The 15135-nt window shown below is 38.1% G+C and overlaps 1 protein-coding gene across 1 annotated transcript in view; it reads left to right on the top strand.

The window, feature by feature from the left end:
• The window catches only part of ABHD17C (abhydrolase domain containing 17C, depalmitoylase), a 29595-nt gene extending 14761 nt beyond the window's left edge, over positions 1 to 14834 (top strand). The window contains exons 2-3 of the mRNA XM_061371371.1: positions 9307 to 9486; positions 13322 to 14834. Of these exons, the coding sequence (XP_061227355.1) occupies positions 9307 to 9486; positions 13322 to 13541 (400 nt within the window). The 3' untranslated portion in view covers positions 13542 to 14834. The remainder of the gene's footprint in view (positions 1 to 9306; positions 9487 to 13321) is intronic.
• Positions 14835 to 15135: the final 301 nt, after the last annotated feature.

The raw sequence follows: 15135 nt of genomic DNA on the forward strand, positions 1-15135 counted from the left end.
TGAAGAGGAGGCAGGGTAAGAGCAGTGCTCAAAAGTGACATGTCAGAGGTGCTCCAGTAAGTGGGTGGGAGTACTAGCAGAATTATACTGTGCTCCTGAACAGAAATGCTTTGCGAACTGTTGGAGAGCAGCAAGATTGCTTCCTCTAGGCTTGTAAACCCTCAGTCTCCCAGTGCTGAGCCAAGGGTGGTGAGAAGGGTTATATTGATGGGCTTGGGAGGTGAGCCAGAATGCCCTGGCTCACAGAATTTTCAGCCTTGGGAATAAGGCGAAGCACTCCAGTTTGGAAGTAACTGAAATTTAAGAGACAGCTATGAAGGCACAGAACTTGTGGGAATGCATAACCAGTGTTAATATTTGCACATGGGTTTTTTTAATGTTTCCTAGGGAACCAGTTTCTGTGTTCATTGACACATACTTGTTTTAACTGAAGTCTTTATATTAAAAGATACTGTGTTTAGGTACATGGATATTATGAAATCTTTCTTGTTCTTTATAACAACTCTTACAGAATTACAGTTTTATGAAGTAGTTTTTTTTTTTTTTTTTCAGCTTTTGAGTGCAGGATGGCCAAAGGGAAAGTGAAAGGATTGTCAAAGTTTTTTATGTCATGTTGTGAGGACTTTGCTCATGTGTCTTAGCTCTGCTGTATTATAAAACAGAGTCTGATGTGTACAGCTGAAAACAAGAATACCACAGCCGGTTACAGATAAAGTAGAAGGTAGGGGTAAAGATAATGAATTCTTTACTCTGGAAGATACTATAGGCTGAGCTTCTCTGTCAAAGTAACAGAAGTGTCTCTGCTGTCTCAGCTTATTTAAATGTACCTCAGAGGCTGGCTATGTAGATTTTGTACACTGGTTACAGTAAAGAGTATATAATAGGATGTAGCTGACTGACTTTTTGTGAATTATTGATGCTGTGGTCACGAAGATAGTTCTTAGCGGCCAGTAAAAGTTTTCTTTGATAAATAAAGCTTAAGACTTCTGCATTCCATGTTTATTTGCTACAGAGCATCTCAATTAAACACAAAATACTTTCACTTAACTCCAGTACTCTATTTTTAAAATAACTGGAGTGGGAGATTCACTTTAGTATGCCATCAACACATTGTGTTTTGGGACTAGGTGATGTAAATCAAGATTGCTTTGAGAAAGCACTTTGGGAGAAGGAAACTGAGGAGTAGAGAACACGTGTGTATCTTTAAAACCAAAACCTTGTCATACAGTGCTGGCTTCAGAGCTCTAGTTGATTACTAAGGTTGCTAAAGCAACGAAAACTGGGGAACAGGAATTACATTTGAATATATCCCAGTGTTTAACTGCCGTTTCCACTGTTACTAGCTTCTTGTATTAGAGTTTACAGTGGATTTAGATTGCATTTGCTGCTGTGATTAGGGAAATAAAATAAACCTCCAGTGTTTAGGGGTGTGTATTTAGGAATTAATTTAGGAAAATGCTCCCTTCCTTTCATTGCATGAATGCACACCAAGTATTGAAGTATTACTCACCTTTCGTCATAAAGTAGTAGAATGATAAAGGTAGAGTTCAAACAAAAGGCTCAGCCGCATCATCGCTCATTTTGCTGGGTGTCCTATATGAGTCTGGTTTTGCTTGTCAGTGGCCTTCTTGCTTTCACTCGATATGAAAGAATTAATGATTGTGAAGGCAGAGTTACTCTGTTCTCTTATATCAGCGTGCCCATGGCACAAATTCCTACTTAAGTTTTAATGTACATTTAATAAAAAAAGTTTCCTTGTTCCCTGCTATCTAGGAAAAAGGCCCCAAAACCCTAAACCCTCAGTCAGACAGAAGCAGCTGTGTCAAATTTTTGTTTGTTGTTTATGCACACAACTACTAGTTCATGTGGTGTACGAATGAGCAACCTAGCATCAGCCAAACACCAAAATTTAGTATTCTGGGTTATTGTGGTGGTGAAGAGTCATGTTAGAGGTACAGTTGTGTTCTCAGTACAAAAGAAAAAGGAGGTTTTACTTCGTAGCTCCCTAAGAAATAAAAAATAGGTCTGCAAGCTCAGATGCAGATTTTTCTGCCTATTCTGTCTTTTGCATCACAGTGTTTTGGTACAGTTCAGCTAGCTTGGATGAGATCTACACTAGAACACAAGTTTGCAGAAGCCTTCTTTCCTGGCTGGTGGTGTGTACTATCTGGTTTTGGATTTTTTGTTTGGTTTTTTTTTTTTTTGGTTGGTTGATTGTTTTTTTTTAATGTTTTTATGTTTCATTTCTCTTTTAATTTTTGAAGACGTTAGAATGGATAGATGCAGTCTGATTGCAGTTGTCAAATGATCTCTGCTGTGAGATCATGAGCTATAAGTGGTTATGAGGGTAGAGCCTGATTGATGAGGCTCTAACAAAAGGACACTGCAGGATGGACCTGCTACCTGCCAGGCTGCTTCACTGTAGCTGGTGGTGGTAAGTTGTCTCAAAAATGTGTAATGGAAGTGCTGCCATGGTGTGGCTTGAAATCGTTCAACAAAGTGGGTGTTGAAGAGGGAGAAGGAACTCATTTATAATGATAAATCTGGGGGTTGGGGGAAAGAAGATGAATGGATTTACTGTTCAAGAGTGCTCGTTTTGCTCTGAGTCTTGAGCAGATCTACATTACTTAGGGAAGGTGTTTCCCACTTTGAAATACAGCATCTTTAGGAGCTTGTGTTCAAGGAAGGTGAGCACAAGGTAATTTAAGGCTAGATGTGGAAAAAGAGCAGATTTTTAGTGGAATTAGTATTATTTGGATGTTACTAAAAAAAAAAACAAAAACAAAACAACACTCAATCCTTACCCCAAAACTACTCTGCAGATTAGCACAATTCTGTTAATCTAAAATGCAGTTTCATTACAGTTCGTCGCAGACAATGTCATGAAACAGCCCTTCTTTACTTACCCTGGTTCTTCAGGACAAACTTGCAGTGGTTTCACTACTTGGCAGTGTGTAGATTGCCTGCTTTTGTCATGGGTGCTTGAGCTCACCAGTGATATTTAATATCCTTGTTTAGGACTCACTTGAACTTTGAGCACAGTTCTCAGTATTTAGTAACAGATCGCTGTTTGTCACAAGACAGTAATCAAGAACCAGTTGTAATGATTCATTCTTCAGTATAATTAAGTTACTGCAGGGCAAATGATCACCCTAAGAAGTGTCTAGAAGTTGTTTCTTTCCAATTGATCCATTTATTTATATGGAAAGAGGAGCGTACATCACTGAATTAACACTACAGCCACATAGATCAGCAAGCCTGGAGGAGTGTGATACTTGCAAATAATGTCTTCCAAAATAACCTTTAATAGGGCATTTTCAAGAGTCATAGGTTTATTCTGTAATTGTATTAGTTACCTTATATTGATTAGCACTGGGGTTTCTCCATTGTGTAACAAAATGTCTGGTGTGGCAGTGAAATAATAGTCATAAAACTGTGGCAGATTCCTTGATTAAATTTCTCTGGCAGCCATTGAAATTATTTTGAGTGTGAACACATTTGTGGAATTACTTGTCTGCTCCTGTGACAGTGTGCTGGGGTATATGCCAAAAAAATATTGTCTTTTTTGCAGCTTTATAAGCCAGAATACTATGCAAACTGGTTTTGGCTCTTACTACAAGAAAAATTGGAAGTCAAAGAGAGTCTGCTGTACCTGAATTTAAATCACACAGTACTTGTAGACTTGGTCAAGAAGGAGGCAGGGGGGAAGAAGACATCACATAATTTAAAGAATTGGTTTCTATTGTCCTCAGTAAAAACAGTGAAGTATTTTAGACCTATGTTTTTGTGAATTCAAGGAAACTGGAGTGAGAAACTGGTACAGGGACTCTTGCGGTGTTCTAGGGTTTCCTGGAAATCTTGAAATAATTCTGTTTTTTCTCATCTGAGAGTTGTTATTGTTAACCAAAAATCCTTAATCTAATGCTTTGCTTTCAATTCGGTGTTGGCATTTAAGCAGAAAATCTGCTGTAGTTTCTGTGGTATTCTGACTGACATGCTGGAGTGGTGCTGAAGCACAATGTGAAATTCAGTGGGGTTTTTTCTGCTATTGTAAGTTACTTGCAATAATATTTATTGTCTGACTTTTCTCTTGTTGAGGTTTTGTGGGGTTTTTTTAGCATAAGTGTCCTACAACATGAAGTCTCATTCAAGTTATGCAGTCTGCATGTGGGATTTGTACGTAATTGAGGATTTTTGGTTTTTGTTTCTACCCCCAAAATTAAATTTTTAGACTCATGCTGGACTAAATAACCACTTTTATCTGAAAATGTAGATGCATATCTTATGGAAAGGTATAACGATGCTGTAGTAAAACTTATCTGTGTTTCTTAACAAGCAATCTAAATTTCTCTGGATTATAAAGTTTGGTGCTAATGCATTTTGAAAAGGCAATAAATAGTATGTTGTGACAAATGGCTTTGTATAAACAGGAAGAAACAGATTTGAAGAATAGCTTATGAAGATGTTACTGTAATTGAGCAAATGTATGCTCTATTAGAAATACTCTAGGAGTCACAGTTTCGTCCAAATGTGGCATGAATTTGTGTTGTTCCTGATGCAAGCTGGATTTTCTTTGTGTCTTGAAGATGAATTATTTAATTGGTGTTTCCCTTGAGGGGTGAGTGCATAGTTTCAAACTCATTCTTGCAAGAACACGTAAGCTAGTTAGCTTATTTTCCTTCTTTTTTGTCTTTATATACTGTGTTGAAAGGAAGACCTTGACCACCAGTAGCTGCTTTGGTTTAGTAGCAGTTAAAAAGTAGTTTTCAACAGCATTATGAAATCAGGTTTGTTTAGTCAAAATGCTGTGCCTAGATAGTTACTGTGATTGCTTTTGAAAACTGATTTGTTGCTGTTGGTATATCCATACTGTTCTATTCAGTTTAGGTAAGGGATATTGGGACAGCAAATACACTAAAACTTTATAACTGAAAATACAAGGTGTGGTTAACTTCACTACTTCAGTAAGCCTGAAAAAAACATGGCCTCATTATGAATATGTATTTCGCACCTTTGAGGATTGGCACAGATGCTGTAGCTTTGGCTGTGAACATTGCAGGGCTTCAGCTGTATGACACGTGTGTAGTCTCTGAAGCAGCATTCCAATAGTGCTTTCAACTGAGCAAGGAGAGCGTAAAAATAGCAATGGTAAACTTTCCATCTGTATCACTCAAAGCTGAAGCCTGGGAGGAGGGAAAATTAGTGTCTTATGCTCATAATTAAAGTTGTTTTATGATAGTACATAGTTTGTACATAGTGCTGTCAGCCAGAAAGTGTTAAGAACTTTACAAAGGCAAATGATACTACCATCTGTGTTGTCCCTCCTCAGTTTCCTCATACATGGCCCAGCCACAGCCACACAGCTAAGTAGTCTGAACTAGTAGTAGCTGTGTCCCATCCTCCAGTTGTACTGGGTGTCAGCAATATTTCCAGCCTCCTCTGTCCCACTGACCTGTTGGTGTCACTGAGGTCTCCAATTACTCAGTGCAGGAGTAAGTGGAAGAGTTTGGGGTGTGGATTCTTAATCGCCAGCTTCTGTGCACATAATTCATGCTAGCATAAGGAGACCAGAGTTGCTGGTAAACCTAATTTTTATGAATTAAGGCAGTAACACAGGGCAAAAATAAAATGCTCTGTTACTACGTGACTCAAGTATGTTGGTGCATTAGGTATACCTGTCCTGAGTTGGGAAGTTGTAGGTACAGATTCTGTACAGCTTGTGAATATAGCTGAAGATAGCACTTAAGAAATGTTGTCTTTAATCATAACATAGTCTACTCATAGGCTATTGAGAATAGGCTAGGCTGGAGAATTTTTCCACCTGAAGAGTGTTTGTGGGTAAGGGGGAGCAGAAATGCTTGCATCATTTTAAACAGCAGTAGATTTGCACTTATCACTGACTTCCCTTGAGAAAAAAACAGTGCCTACCTTTTTATTTTCCTTGTCAAACCAGTATTTTGCATAGGCCCACAGTAACTCTTTGAATTGCTTCCTACTTTGGTTTTCCTGGTATAGAAGCTGGTTTGGCATTGCAGTGTTGCCCTGCTTGTTTTGAACTCTGATAGGCTCCACAGAAGTGCAGGAACATCCCACCCAGGCGTTTGACTTGGGTCTCCCGCTCTGTAGGATGGATCTGTTTCCACAGAGACCAAAGCTGGTGTGTTTCAGGGAAGATATTTTTAGGAGCTGCTATTCCGCTGGTGGAAGGACTTTCTTCCTTAATAGGAGAGCACAGTGTAACAGGATTCCTCTTTTCTCTTTTGCCTTTTTCTATGGCATTTTCTTTTTTTTCTATGTCACTTAGTTTCTCTTTCATTGCTGCCCTCTTATCCAGGTCTGTTCTTCCTCTTCACTTTCTGTATCACTGTTCCTGTTGCATAACAATCTGATGCAACAAAGGAGTTGGCAGAGTGAGGAAGGGTCCCAGCCTCTGCTTAAAGGAAACTTTAAGTATTTTTAAATGATTTTAAGTGTTTTTAAATATTTTAAAGCTAGCATCCCCATATTGTACCTCTGTTGACCAGTGCTTGCTGAGTCACCAGCTGGGCAGTGTTTTTACGTAAAGACTCAGAGTATCACGGAGCCAAGCCCTGGCCTTCAGCTCCAAGAACCTCACATGTGTCAATTATTCATGGCCCTTGCTTATGAGTTGTCATATGTCCTTTGGCCTTGCAATAAATTTTACATATAGCTGTTTCTGCTGATGTTTGTGGTAAGCTTGATGTCTCACCTTCTGATTGATGGTGTAACAGTAAAGAGCTTAAGAAGATAAATCTGTTACAGTAACTGTTCCGTCTTGGAAAGTTGGACTGTCTCTAACTAAAACAACTGCAGAGATTTTTTTTAGTTGGAGTGCAAAGTAGAAAAGACATTTGACCTAATGACAGGCTACAAGAGCACTAGCTGAGTGTTTTCATACCTTTTTATGATTTGGGTGGTTTTGGTCAAAATTGTCATGTTGGCTCTGAGGAGTTATACACTGAGTAGTTGTAGCATTTATTTAGTGTTGAAGGCCCACTTTTAAATATAGAGATCTCTTGTGCTGGTTTTGTGGGTTTGTTTTTAGTTTTTTTGTTGTTTAGGTGTTTTTTTTTGTTTTTTTTTTTTATGGTGCTAATAGGCTGTATCTGATTTTAACTGGCATACAATGAAATCAGGGTTTTTTCTTCTAGAGTACCTGTTCCCACAGCAGCAAGGTGCTTCACTTAGAATGAGAGTTGATTCCAGAAACAAAATAACATCAAAAGGTGTGAATCCAAAGCAGATCAATACTGAAGAAAACTGCAGTGCTAAAGCAGTTGTATGTGGTGAAGGAATTCTCTTGCCACCCTATGCTGTCCTGTTACCCTGTGATTGTCAAACATTTCTTTCTAGTTTGTACTTAGATTGTAAACCATTTAGAGAGGATCCTTCGTCATGACACTAGAGTTCAGAATGATATTGCAGAACCTACCAGCATTAATACAATTTTATCCCTACTTAAGTGCCATGTAAAGGACCTGATTCCAGTCCCATTTTCCTGTATTCCCTGATGTTGATGCATTTTTGCCAGTCTTTAATACGATGCCACAGCTGGTAGGTCAGCAGATTCGATGCATATGCTGCCTTCAAAGGTACATGCCTCCAGCCCTCCCCATAAACAGCCAGAGTGAAGTCTGTGAGGACAAGGCTTTGCTACCAGATCCTGTTAACATGCATAGCAAAATCAGCTAGGCTATACTGTGTGCTGAACTATTTCTAATAGTAAGGGAGAAAAAGTTCTCCTAAAAGAGCTTCACAACATCTCTTTAAAAACATGAGGCTGTGGCTGTGGTGATAGACCACCAACGTGAGCTGCTGCTTGGTTACCAAGAGGATAAAATTTTACTCCAGGGAGATATTTTTATACAGTTGCTTATTCATATTACAGCAGATGCCAAAAGCACCCTTATGCTCAGCAGTGTAGAAAATTCCAGTTTCACAGGGGCTACAATCCAGTCTAGTTTTACTTCCTTGTATAGCTAGGTAATCTTGACAGCCTGTAGTTGGATGTTTAGTATTAGGTTATTCTTCTGGTGTGTTTTTAATTATTAATTGATTATTCTTCAATTGTCATTTTCTCTCTTTTGCACATATATCATCACTGAGCTGCTTGAAAGTCAAGTGCTACCCAGGCCTGCCATTGCTATAAGCTTAGTGAGGAAGTTGAAACGTTCCAGGTGTACACTGGGTATAGCCTAAACTGTCGGGTTTGATTTTCATTGTCATGTCAGTGACAAAAGAACTGTAGACAGTGTAGACAGTGAAGAGACACGTTCTCACTATTTTCTACTAGAAATGTGTTCTTTTCTGCACTCAGTTGTTCTTTATACAACTTGCAATAGGAAGTGGAGTTATACATGGAAATCTTCTGGGTAAATATTTTGTAATTAATCATGTAACAGCTTTAATTTGCAGCTTTCATAACAAGTAGTGGTGGCCAAATACTATTGTACTACTCAGTCCTTCCTAGACACTGTCACTGCCTCCTGTGCCCCTTCCAAATTCCCTTATCTTCTGCACATTTTAAATAAAAACTGAATTAGTGTATTCCTTAACAGCACACAAGCTAGGACAGCTTTATAGATGGGATGGGAATAGTGGGCAGCCAGCCAGCCAGGACTCCGTATGAACACTTGAGTTTTATGGAATTATATATCTTAATAGTTACAAAATGAGCCTGATGTATTTTTAAACTGGAAAAAAAAAAATGAGGACTAATTTACACTCATTAGAAAATGGAAAAATGAATAGTACTATCCTTTCAAATTTTTATCCTCTAGTGTATTCAGCTACACTAACAAGACAGTTTAGTCTTTTTGTTCCAGCTGCATGGAAAGGTGAGCAGAGGAGTAACTATCTTGATTAATAGTGGAAAGGTTGTTACTTTCCAGAATATCTAATTGAAATTCTGGAGAGTTACTCTGCAATGGGGGGGAGATGAAGGGGAAGGTCAAATTTATAACTTGCTGTGCTGTGGAATGAAAGATAAGAGGTGTTCATGAAGATGGTTAAGATTAATGAACAAACTGGCATTCTTTCTTTGGGGGTAGTTCTTCTCAGCCTGTGCAATGGTTTGATTATAAATCAAGTCCAGTAACGACTGTTTTAAAGTTTAGACTTGTAAATTCACATCTCCTAGGAACGGATTTTAAAGAGCTACAACGGGTAGGAGGGAAGCCTTGTTTTTTGTTGGTTTGGGTTGGGTTTTGCTTTTGTGATGCAAATTATGTTGTAAACTGGGTCTTTTTTGTTTGTTTTCTAAAGGGATGTTTCTTGTCTCTGCAGGTATGGTGTTAGTCCTGAGAACATTATCCTGTATGGTCAGAGTATTGGTACTGTCCCTACAGTAGACCTGGCATCTCGGTACGAGTGTGCAGCAGTAATCCTTCATTCTCCCTTGATGTCTGGATTACGGGTAGCTTTTCCTGACACTAGGAAAACCTATTGCTTTGATGCTTTTCCAAGGTATGTATAAACAGTACAAAGAGGGTGGTTGTTCTGGACTCCACATGCTCCTTAGGTGTTTAAAAAGGAACTTTATTGAATTGTCACCTGCATTTTAAACTTTTGGTATGCACACCTTCTACATCCAAGCAGAGTTTCGCCGTGTAAGAAAGAGGCTGATGTCAGTCTCAAACTGACATGATAGTCAGTTCAATAAACAAAAGGAGTCTTAGTGTTTACAATAGATTTTTCTCCTGTTGTTTGTGTTGTTAATATCAGAATTTTTGTGCTGTCAAGTTTGGAGTAGTAGCTTACTGACTAATGATACTGAGTCCTTCAGGCTAATGACTCATTGGTAATTGTACACTCTTAATATCTCAGTCAACTTTGATTTAGAAGGTAATATGATACCATGAAATGGATTTGCTGTCTTCAAGCTGCTTGTTGAAATATTTCTATAGTTTTACCATATCAGCAGAAAAACAGGTATGGGTAATTGCTGCTTTTAAAGGGAGAAAACAAGACAGGGTCAGAGGCTAAGGAGCTGGACTTGTATGGTTCACTTTTCAACTTGGTTCTGCATTTCATGCATGATCTTAAGGAAATTAATTTAGTGTTCCTTTGCCTTTGGCCCGTGTAAGTAAAAACATTTTTACATCTTTGCCATCCTGTCCATGTAAAATCAGTAAAGGTAGTGAGACTTGCGCTTCGCTGATGGAGATCGTGCAAGATCCTAACGTCTGTGACAAAAATAAATTACTTTAAGAAGCTCTAGAATATTTTAGGTACAGAAGCCTATATATACAACTGGTTTCAAGATAAAACAGTGCATTTGTAGCCTATTGTTTCATTTGAAAAGCAATTGCCACAGACCTAAATTAAAATATCCAACTATTTGAGAATAGTATAGGTCCCGGGAATAGCAGATGTTCTAGGAATCTTTTAAAACTTCTTATCAGACCCAGTTTAAGGGAGAATATTAGAGGAGGAAGACAAGTATCCTTATAGCAGTGTATGTAGACCTGGCATGGGGGTGAGGGAAGGCACAGATAAAAAGCTAACAGGTCTGTTGAAGGGAGAAGACAAAAGAGACCCCCTGAAGTCTTGTGCAAAGCTAGGCTTTGCTTCAGAAGGTTATGTTTGCAGTAAGTGTAGCAGGGGATACTCGTAGCATTCGTTTTGTTTGTTTTATTTTGGTTACCACAGATTAAAATTAGAAGGTGGGGGAGGCTGTAGATGAGAATCTGTATGCCAAAGCAGCTAGAAGTAATAGTGACCAGTAGTGGTGCACACAGTATCTGTGTCCAGTCCCTTCCAAATGGGTTATGAATTAAATAAGTAATTAAATTGTTGAAGATGCAGTCAGGATTTGAAACCCTTATGCTTATTTGAAACACTCATTCATGGTCCTCAAACCTGGAATCCAATATTTGCAAATGCTTCTGTGAGAAGGGAAAAAACAAAGCCTTAAAAATAGCTCTGATGACAAAAGTAACAGCGATTAGATGATACCAGCCAAATCAAATAACCATTTTAAAAGGAAAAAGTGGGAGGGGGAGAACAGTGACAACAGATGTACTGTAGCACTTGAATATTTTGTTCTTACCCTACTGAGCTGTTCATTGCTGTCAGTTTGACTTCACTTGCACTGTAAGCAGTGAAAATAAACAGCAGTGCACTTTTATGAATGTGTGCAGCTCAACTGTCTGTCTTCATGGTGGGAGACAAAACAGTTCAGTGTGCACCTACAGTGAATCGCTATTATGTGCATTTTATGCTGGGACTCCATGAGAATTGGGTCTCTGTAGATTTTTCTAGCTGCAGAGCAGTGTGGCTGAGAATACTAAGTAAGTCTAATGTGCAGTTTAAATACTGCCTTATGAGTCGCTGAGTTGGCAATGGGATGCTTTCCAATTTTCTACAAAATGCAAATACTACCTGGCTTAATGGTCTGTGGATATATGTGGAAAAAATAGTTTTGTTATCTGAATACTGAAGTGAAAGGGATTTCCTGGCTTCCTTCAGTAAATGAGAACTTAGTGTCTAGCCACTAAAGTTAGGCATAAGTATCTCTAGCTTTATGTAGCTGACTTGTCTGTCACATGGTGGAGCTTGGGGGCAGACCCTTCATGGGCTTAAGACTTTATATAGTATGTTGATTGTAAAGTATTTACATTTGGCTATGATATTAATTGGGTATGAAAACTGGGGGGTGGGGGGGAAATCTACATTATTCCAATGTTTCTCTTACATTCTTGGGATATTTTCTGTATTCAGCGTAGTTGTACACAACTCGAGTTCCAGGCAGGAAAAGTGAAATAGGCTGCATTTTAATTTTAAATAACACTTTTCCTCTTTAAAGACATGAAGCCTGGGATTATTTTTTTTTGAGATGTATTGAGACAGAAATGTGTTTACACTGAGCTGTTTACTGAAATACCAGTGACGGTTCTCTGGAATACTAAATGCTGAGACTTATATGCATGAGGCTTAGTGCTTCAGTCTACATCTTAATTTTTAATTAACTTCGTATTTTCATAAAGCTTCTTTAAACCTGTTTTTAAGTCAGTGTAAGTTGGCATCTACGTTTTTTAATAATTTTAAGCAGTCTTGATCACTTTGTAAAATCTCTAGTCTTACCAAAATTGCATGCTTTCTTGTTCTTCAGGAGCAGGAATATCCAACCACCTTTTATTAGATATCATAAAGAAATAGACTTCAAGGCCAGGTTGGATGGGGCTTTCAGCAGCCTCGTCTAGTGTCCTTGCCTGTGGCAGCACAGTTGGAACTGGATGAGCTTTAAGGTCCTTTCTGGTCCAATCATTATGATCCTGTCAGATGGAATATTACTGATACTCATTTTTCTACCTACTTCATCCCATACTCTGAATAATGCCCTAAGCCAGTTCATCCATTCGTTGGTGAAAGTGGAGATGGTAGGAAGCTTAGAGTTCATTAGCAGTTGGTGTCTGTATACTGGTTTGTAATTATTGGTAACTACGAGCATGAAATGGCTGATAGGAAATAAAAGCTGGTGCCTAAATGAAGACGGAGAAAACTGCTGTTTACTACTTGGAAGTTACTTTGTAATTGAAATTTTCTGGCCCAGACTCTTAGGTGTGAAGGTGCCTTTGTCACTTTTCCCTCTTCTCTGAACCTGTTTTCCTGTGAGAGGTGTCCACTAGCCATATTGATCTGCTAAGGTAGCTGGAGCAAATAGAAAAAGTTTTAGACCACTTTGCAGTGAGAGCTGGCAGAGAAGTTGGTTACATGAAGTAAAATCCTGTGAGAGTTTTTTCTGGTTAAATATCCTTGTGTAGTGTACTTGTCCCACAGTTTTCTCTTTTGTCATTTGAACTTAATCAGTGGAAAGAACAGATTGTTTTTCTCCAGCTGAGTCTACCTAATTTGAGGGTTAAAAGACAGGTGAAAACTTCATGAGCTAAGGCTTTTCTTTAATGAAGTCTTATGACTGGAATGTAGTTAATTACCACCTTAAAATTTAACAGATTAGGAATTGATGTGAAGAGTCCACACTGGCAGTATGTCCTGTAGAATCTTCCTTGCGTCTCAGTAGTTTCTGTGATAGATATACTCACTGTTTTGGGTTTTTTTTTTGGTGCCAGACTTTATTTGCTTGCTGCCCATTTGAGCTTCTTGTCATCAGAACTGGTGGGATGCTGGGGATGGCAGTGCAGGGTCCTTGTTCCATATCACTCGGGCACAAGTGCAATGTTTTGCAGCGTTTTAAAAATATGCAGTGGTAACTGAATCACGTATGGATAGTTAAGGTTGCTTTCTTTATATGTAAAAGATAAAGCCCCAAACTGAGCTGTTTTTTCTTTTCTATCCACAGCATTGACAAGATATCTAAAGTAACCTCTCCGGTGTTGGTAATCCATGGTACCGAAGATGAGGTGATAGATTTCTCCCACGGCCTGGCCATGTACGAGCGATGTCCACGAGCAGTAGAGCCTCTCTGGGTGGAAGGCGCTGGGCATAATGACATAGAGCTTTATGCACAATATCTAGAGAGACTAAAACAGTTCATATCTCATGAACTTCCCAACTCCTGAAGAAGCCTACCTGATTTTACCTCAGTTACTGTGAACGGAAGAAATTACCTGGTTTTGCACATGCTTTAACTGGATAGCTGTAATAGCTTTATACTATGAAGAAATACCCTGTCATTAGGGTGTTCTAATCAAACATCTGATGAAATTTGTCTTTTATATCTGGAATTTATTCTACTAATGCACACAAATATGGTCAACTACTGTAATTCCAACAATTTTTAGCTTCGTTGCCCTGGAGGAAGTGGGAATACTAGCTGCTTATGGGGACACTTTTTACCTAGTGCTGTATTAATCGAAGATCAGTTTTCTTTGTCTCACTTCAGATTGTAATTCTGTCCTTACAAAGACTTCTTTCCCCAGTGTTCTCAGTGTGGAGAACACACTGTTATGAGCTACAGCTTGTTCTGAACAATCAGTCATGGGTTCAATCCAAGGGAGTACTTTCTCTGTAAAGTTTCTAGCTGTGGTATTTTAACTGGAAAGTTATTGTGATGAAGTTCCCCCTCCTCCCTTCTAGTGTTCTTTTGTTAACTTACTGATCTTCCCAAGTAAATTATTTAAATATTACTTTTTCCTGAAAATAAACTACTATATGGGGCTAAACTCTGTAATGACCTCTCCATTTACCTGTATAAATGTAACTGGAATTACTCTTAAAGGAACTAGGGACAAAAATTGCTTTTGTTTAAAAATAAATGTGTAAATTTACTACTAGAAAACTCATTTTAATATTCAGATGGTCTGAATAATAGCCATAACAGACATTTCCTTCTGTAAAGCATTCCTGTAGACTTTTTAAAAGTACTGTACATATTTGAATTTACATTGTGCATAGATTCTTAATTGGTAGTTTTAATTTAAGTCTAGTTACAATAAACTGCAAAATTCTGGTTTGTATATGATTGAATACATTTTGTTAAAATATGTTTTTATCCCTATATTATTTTGCTATTAAAGTTTTATAAAGTTTCCAGGACAAAAAAAATAATAAAAATTTACACATTTATGTTTTGATGAATTTATGTAACTAAATTTTCATTGAGCTGATCTTTTTAGTTTGGAAGTAATTTGATTCTTTGACACTGGAATCGCACAGATTATGCATCAGAAATGCAAGACACTTAAAAATTGTTACACTACTAGCATAGGTCTAATTTTTCCAAATTTAAAGGCCTTAAATGTACTGTAAGCCTCAGATTGTTGTATAAATTGATCGCGATTGATTGCAGTTCGTGTCCTGTTGCTAGAATGCAGCACAGTGATTGTAATGGAATAAAGGATGCATGGATTAGAGCTTGCTGAATTTCTGAATCTTATTTGGCACATAATTTTCATGCATAAGAGATGTATGAAGTACAGATTATTTGATAGAGTAACTTAAACTTCTTTATTTAATTCCTTCCTTTCAAGGAAAACTCCTCAGGTACAAAGCTGCATTCCCATGAAGCTTGGTATGTAAATAAAATGTAAAAGAGGTTACTTTTATATGGTGTTCAGCTGGTTTTAAGTAACGAAAAATCACGATTCATTGCTTAGGAGAAATGTTTGAACATTGTTGTCACGAGTCCTTGTAACAGGCCTGCAGTTAATTTTC

This window comes from Neopsephotus bourkii, unplaced genomic scaffold, assembly GCF_033783945.1.
Source record: "Neopsephotus bourkii isolate Nb327-2 ecotype Australia unplaced genomic scaffold, CSIRO-AGI_Nbou_v1 NB_1572, whole genome shotgun sequence".
NCBI lineage: Eukaryota > Metazoa > Chordata > Aves > Psittaciformes > Psittacidae > Neopsephotus > Neopsephotus bourkii.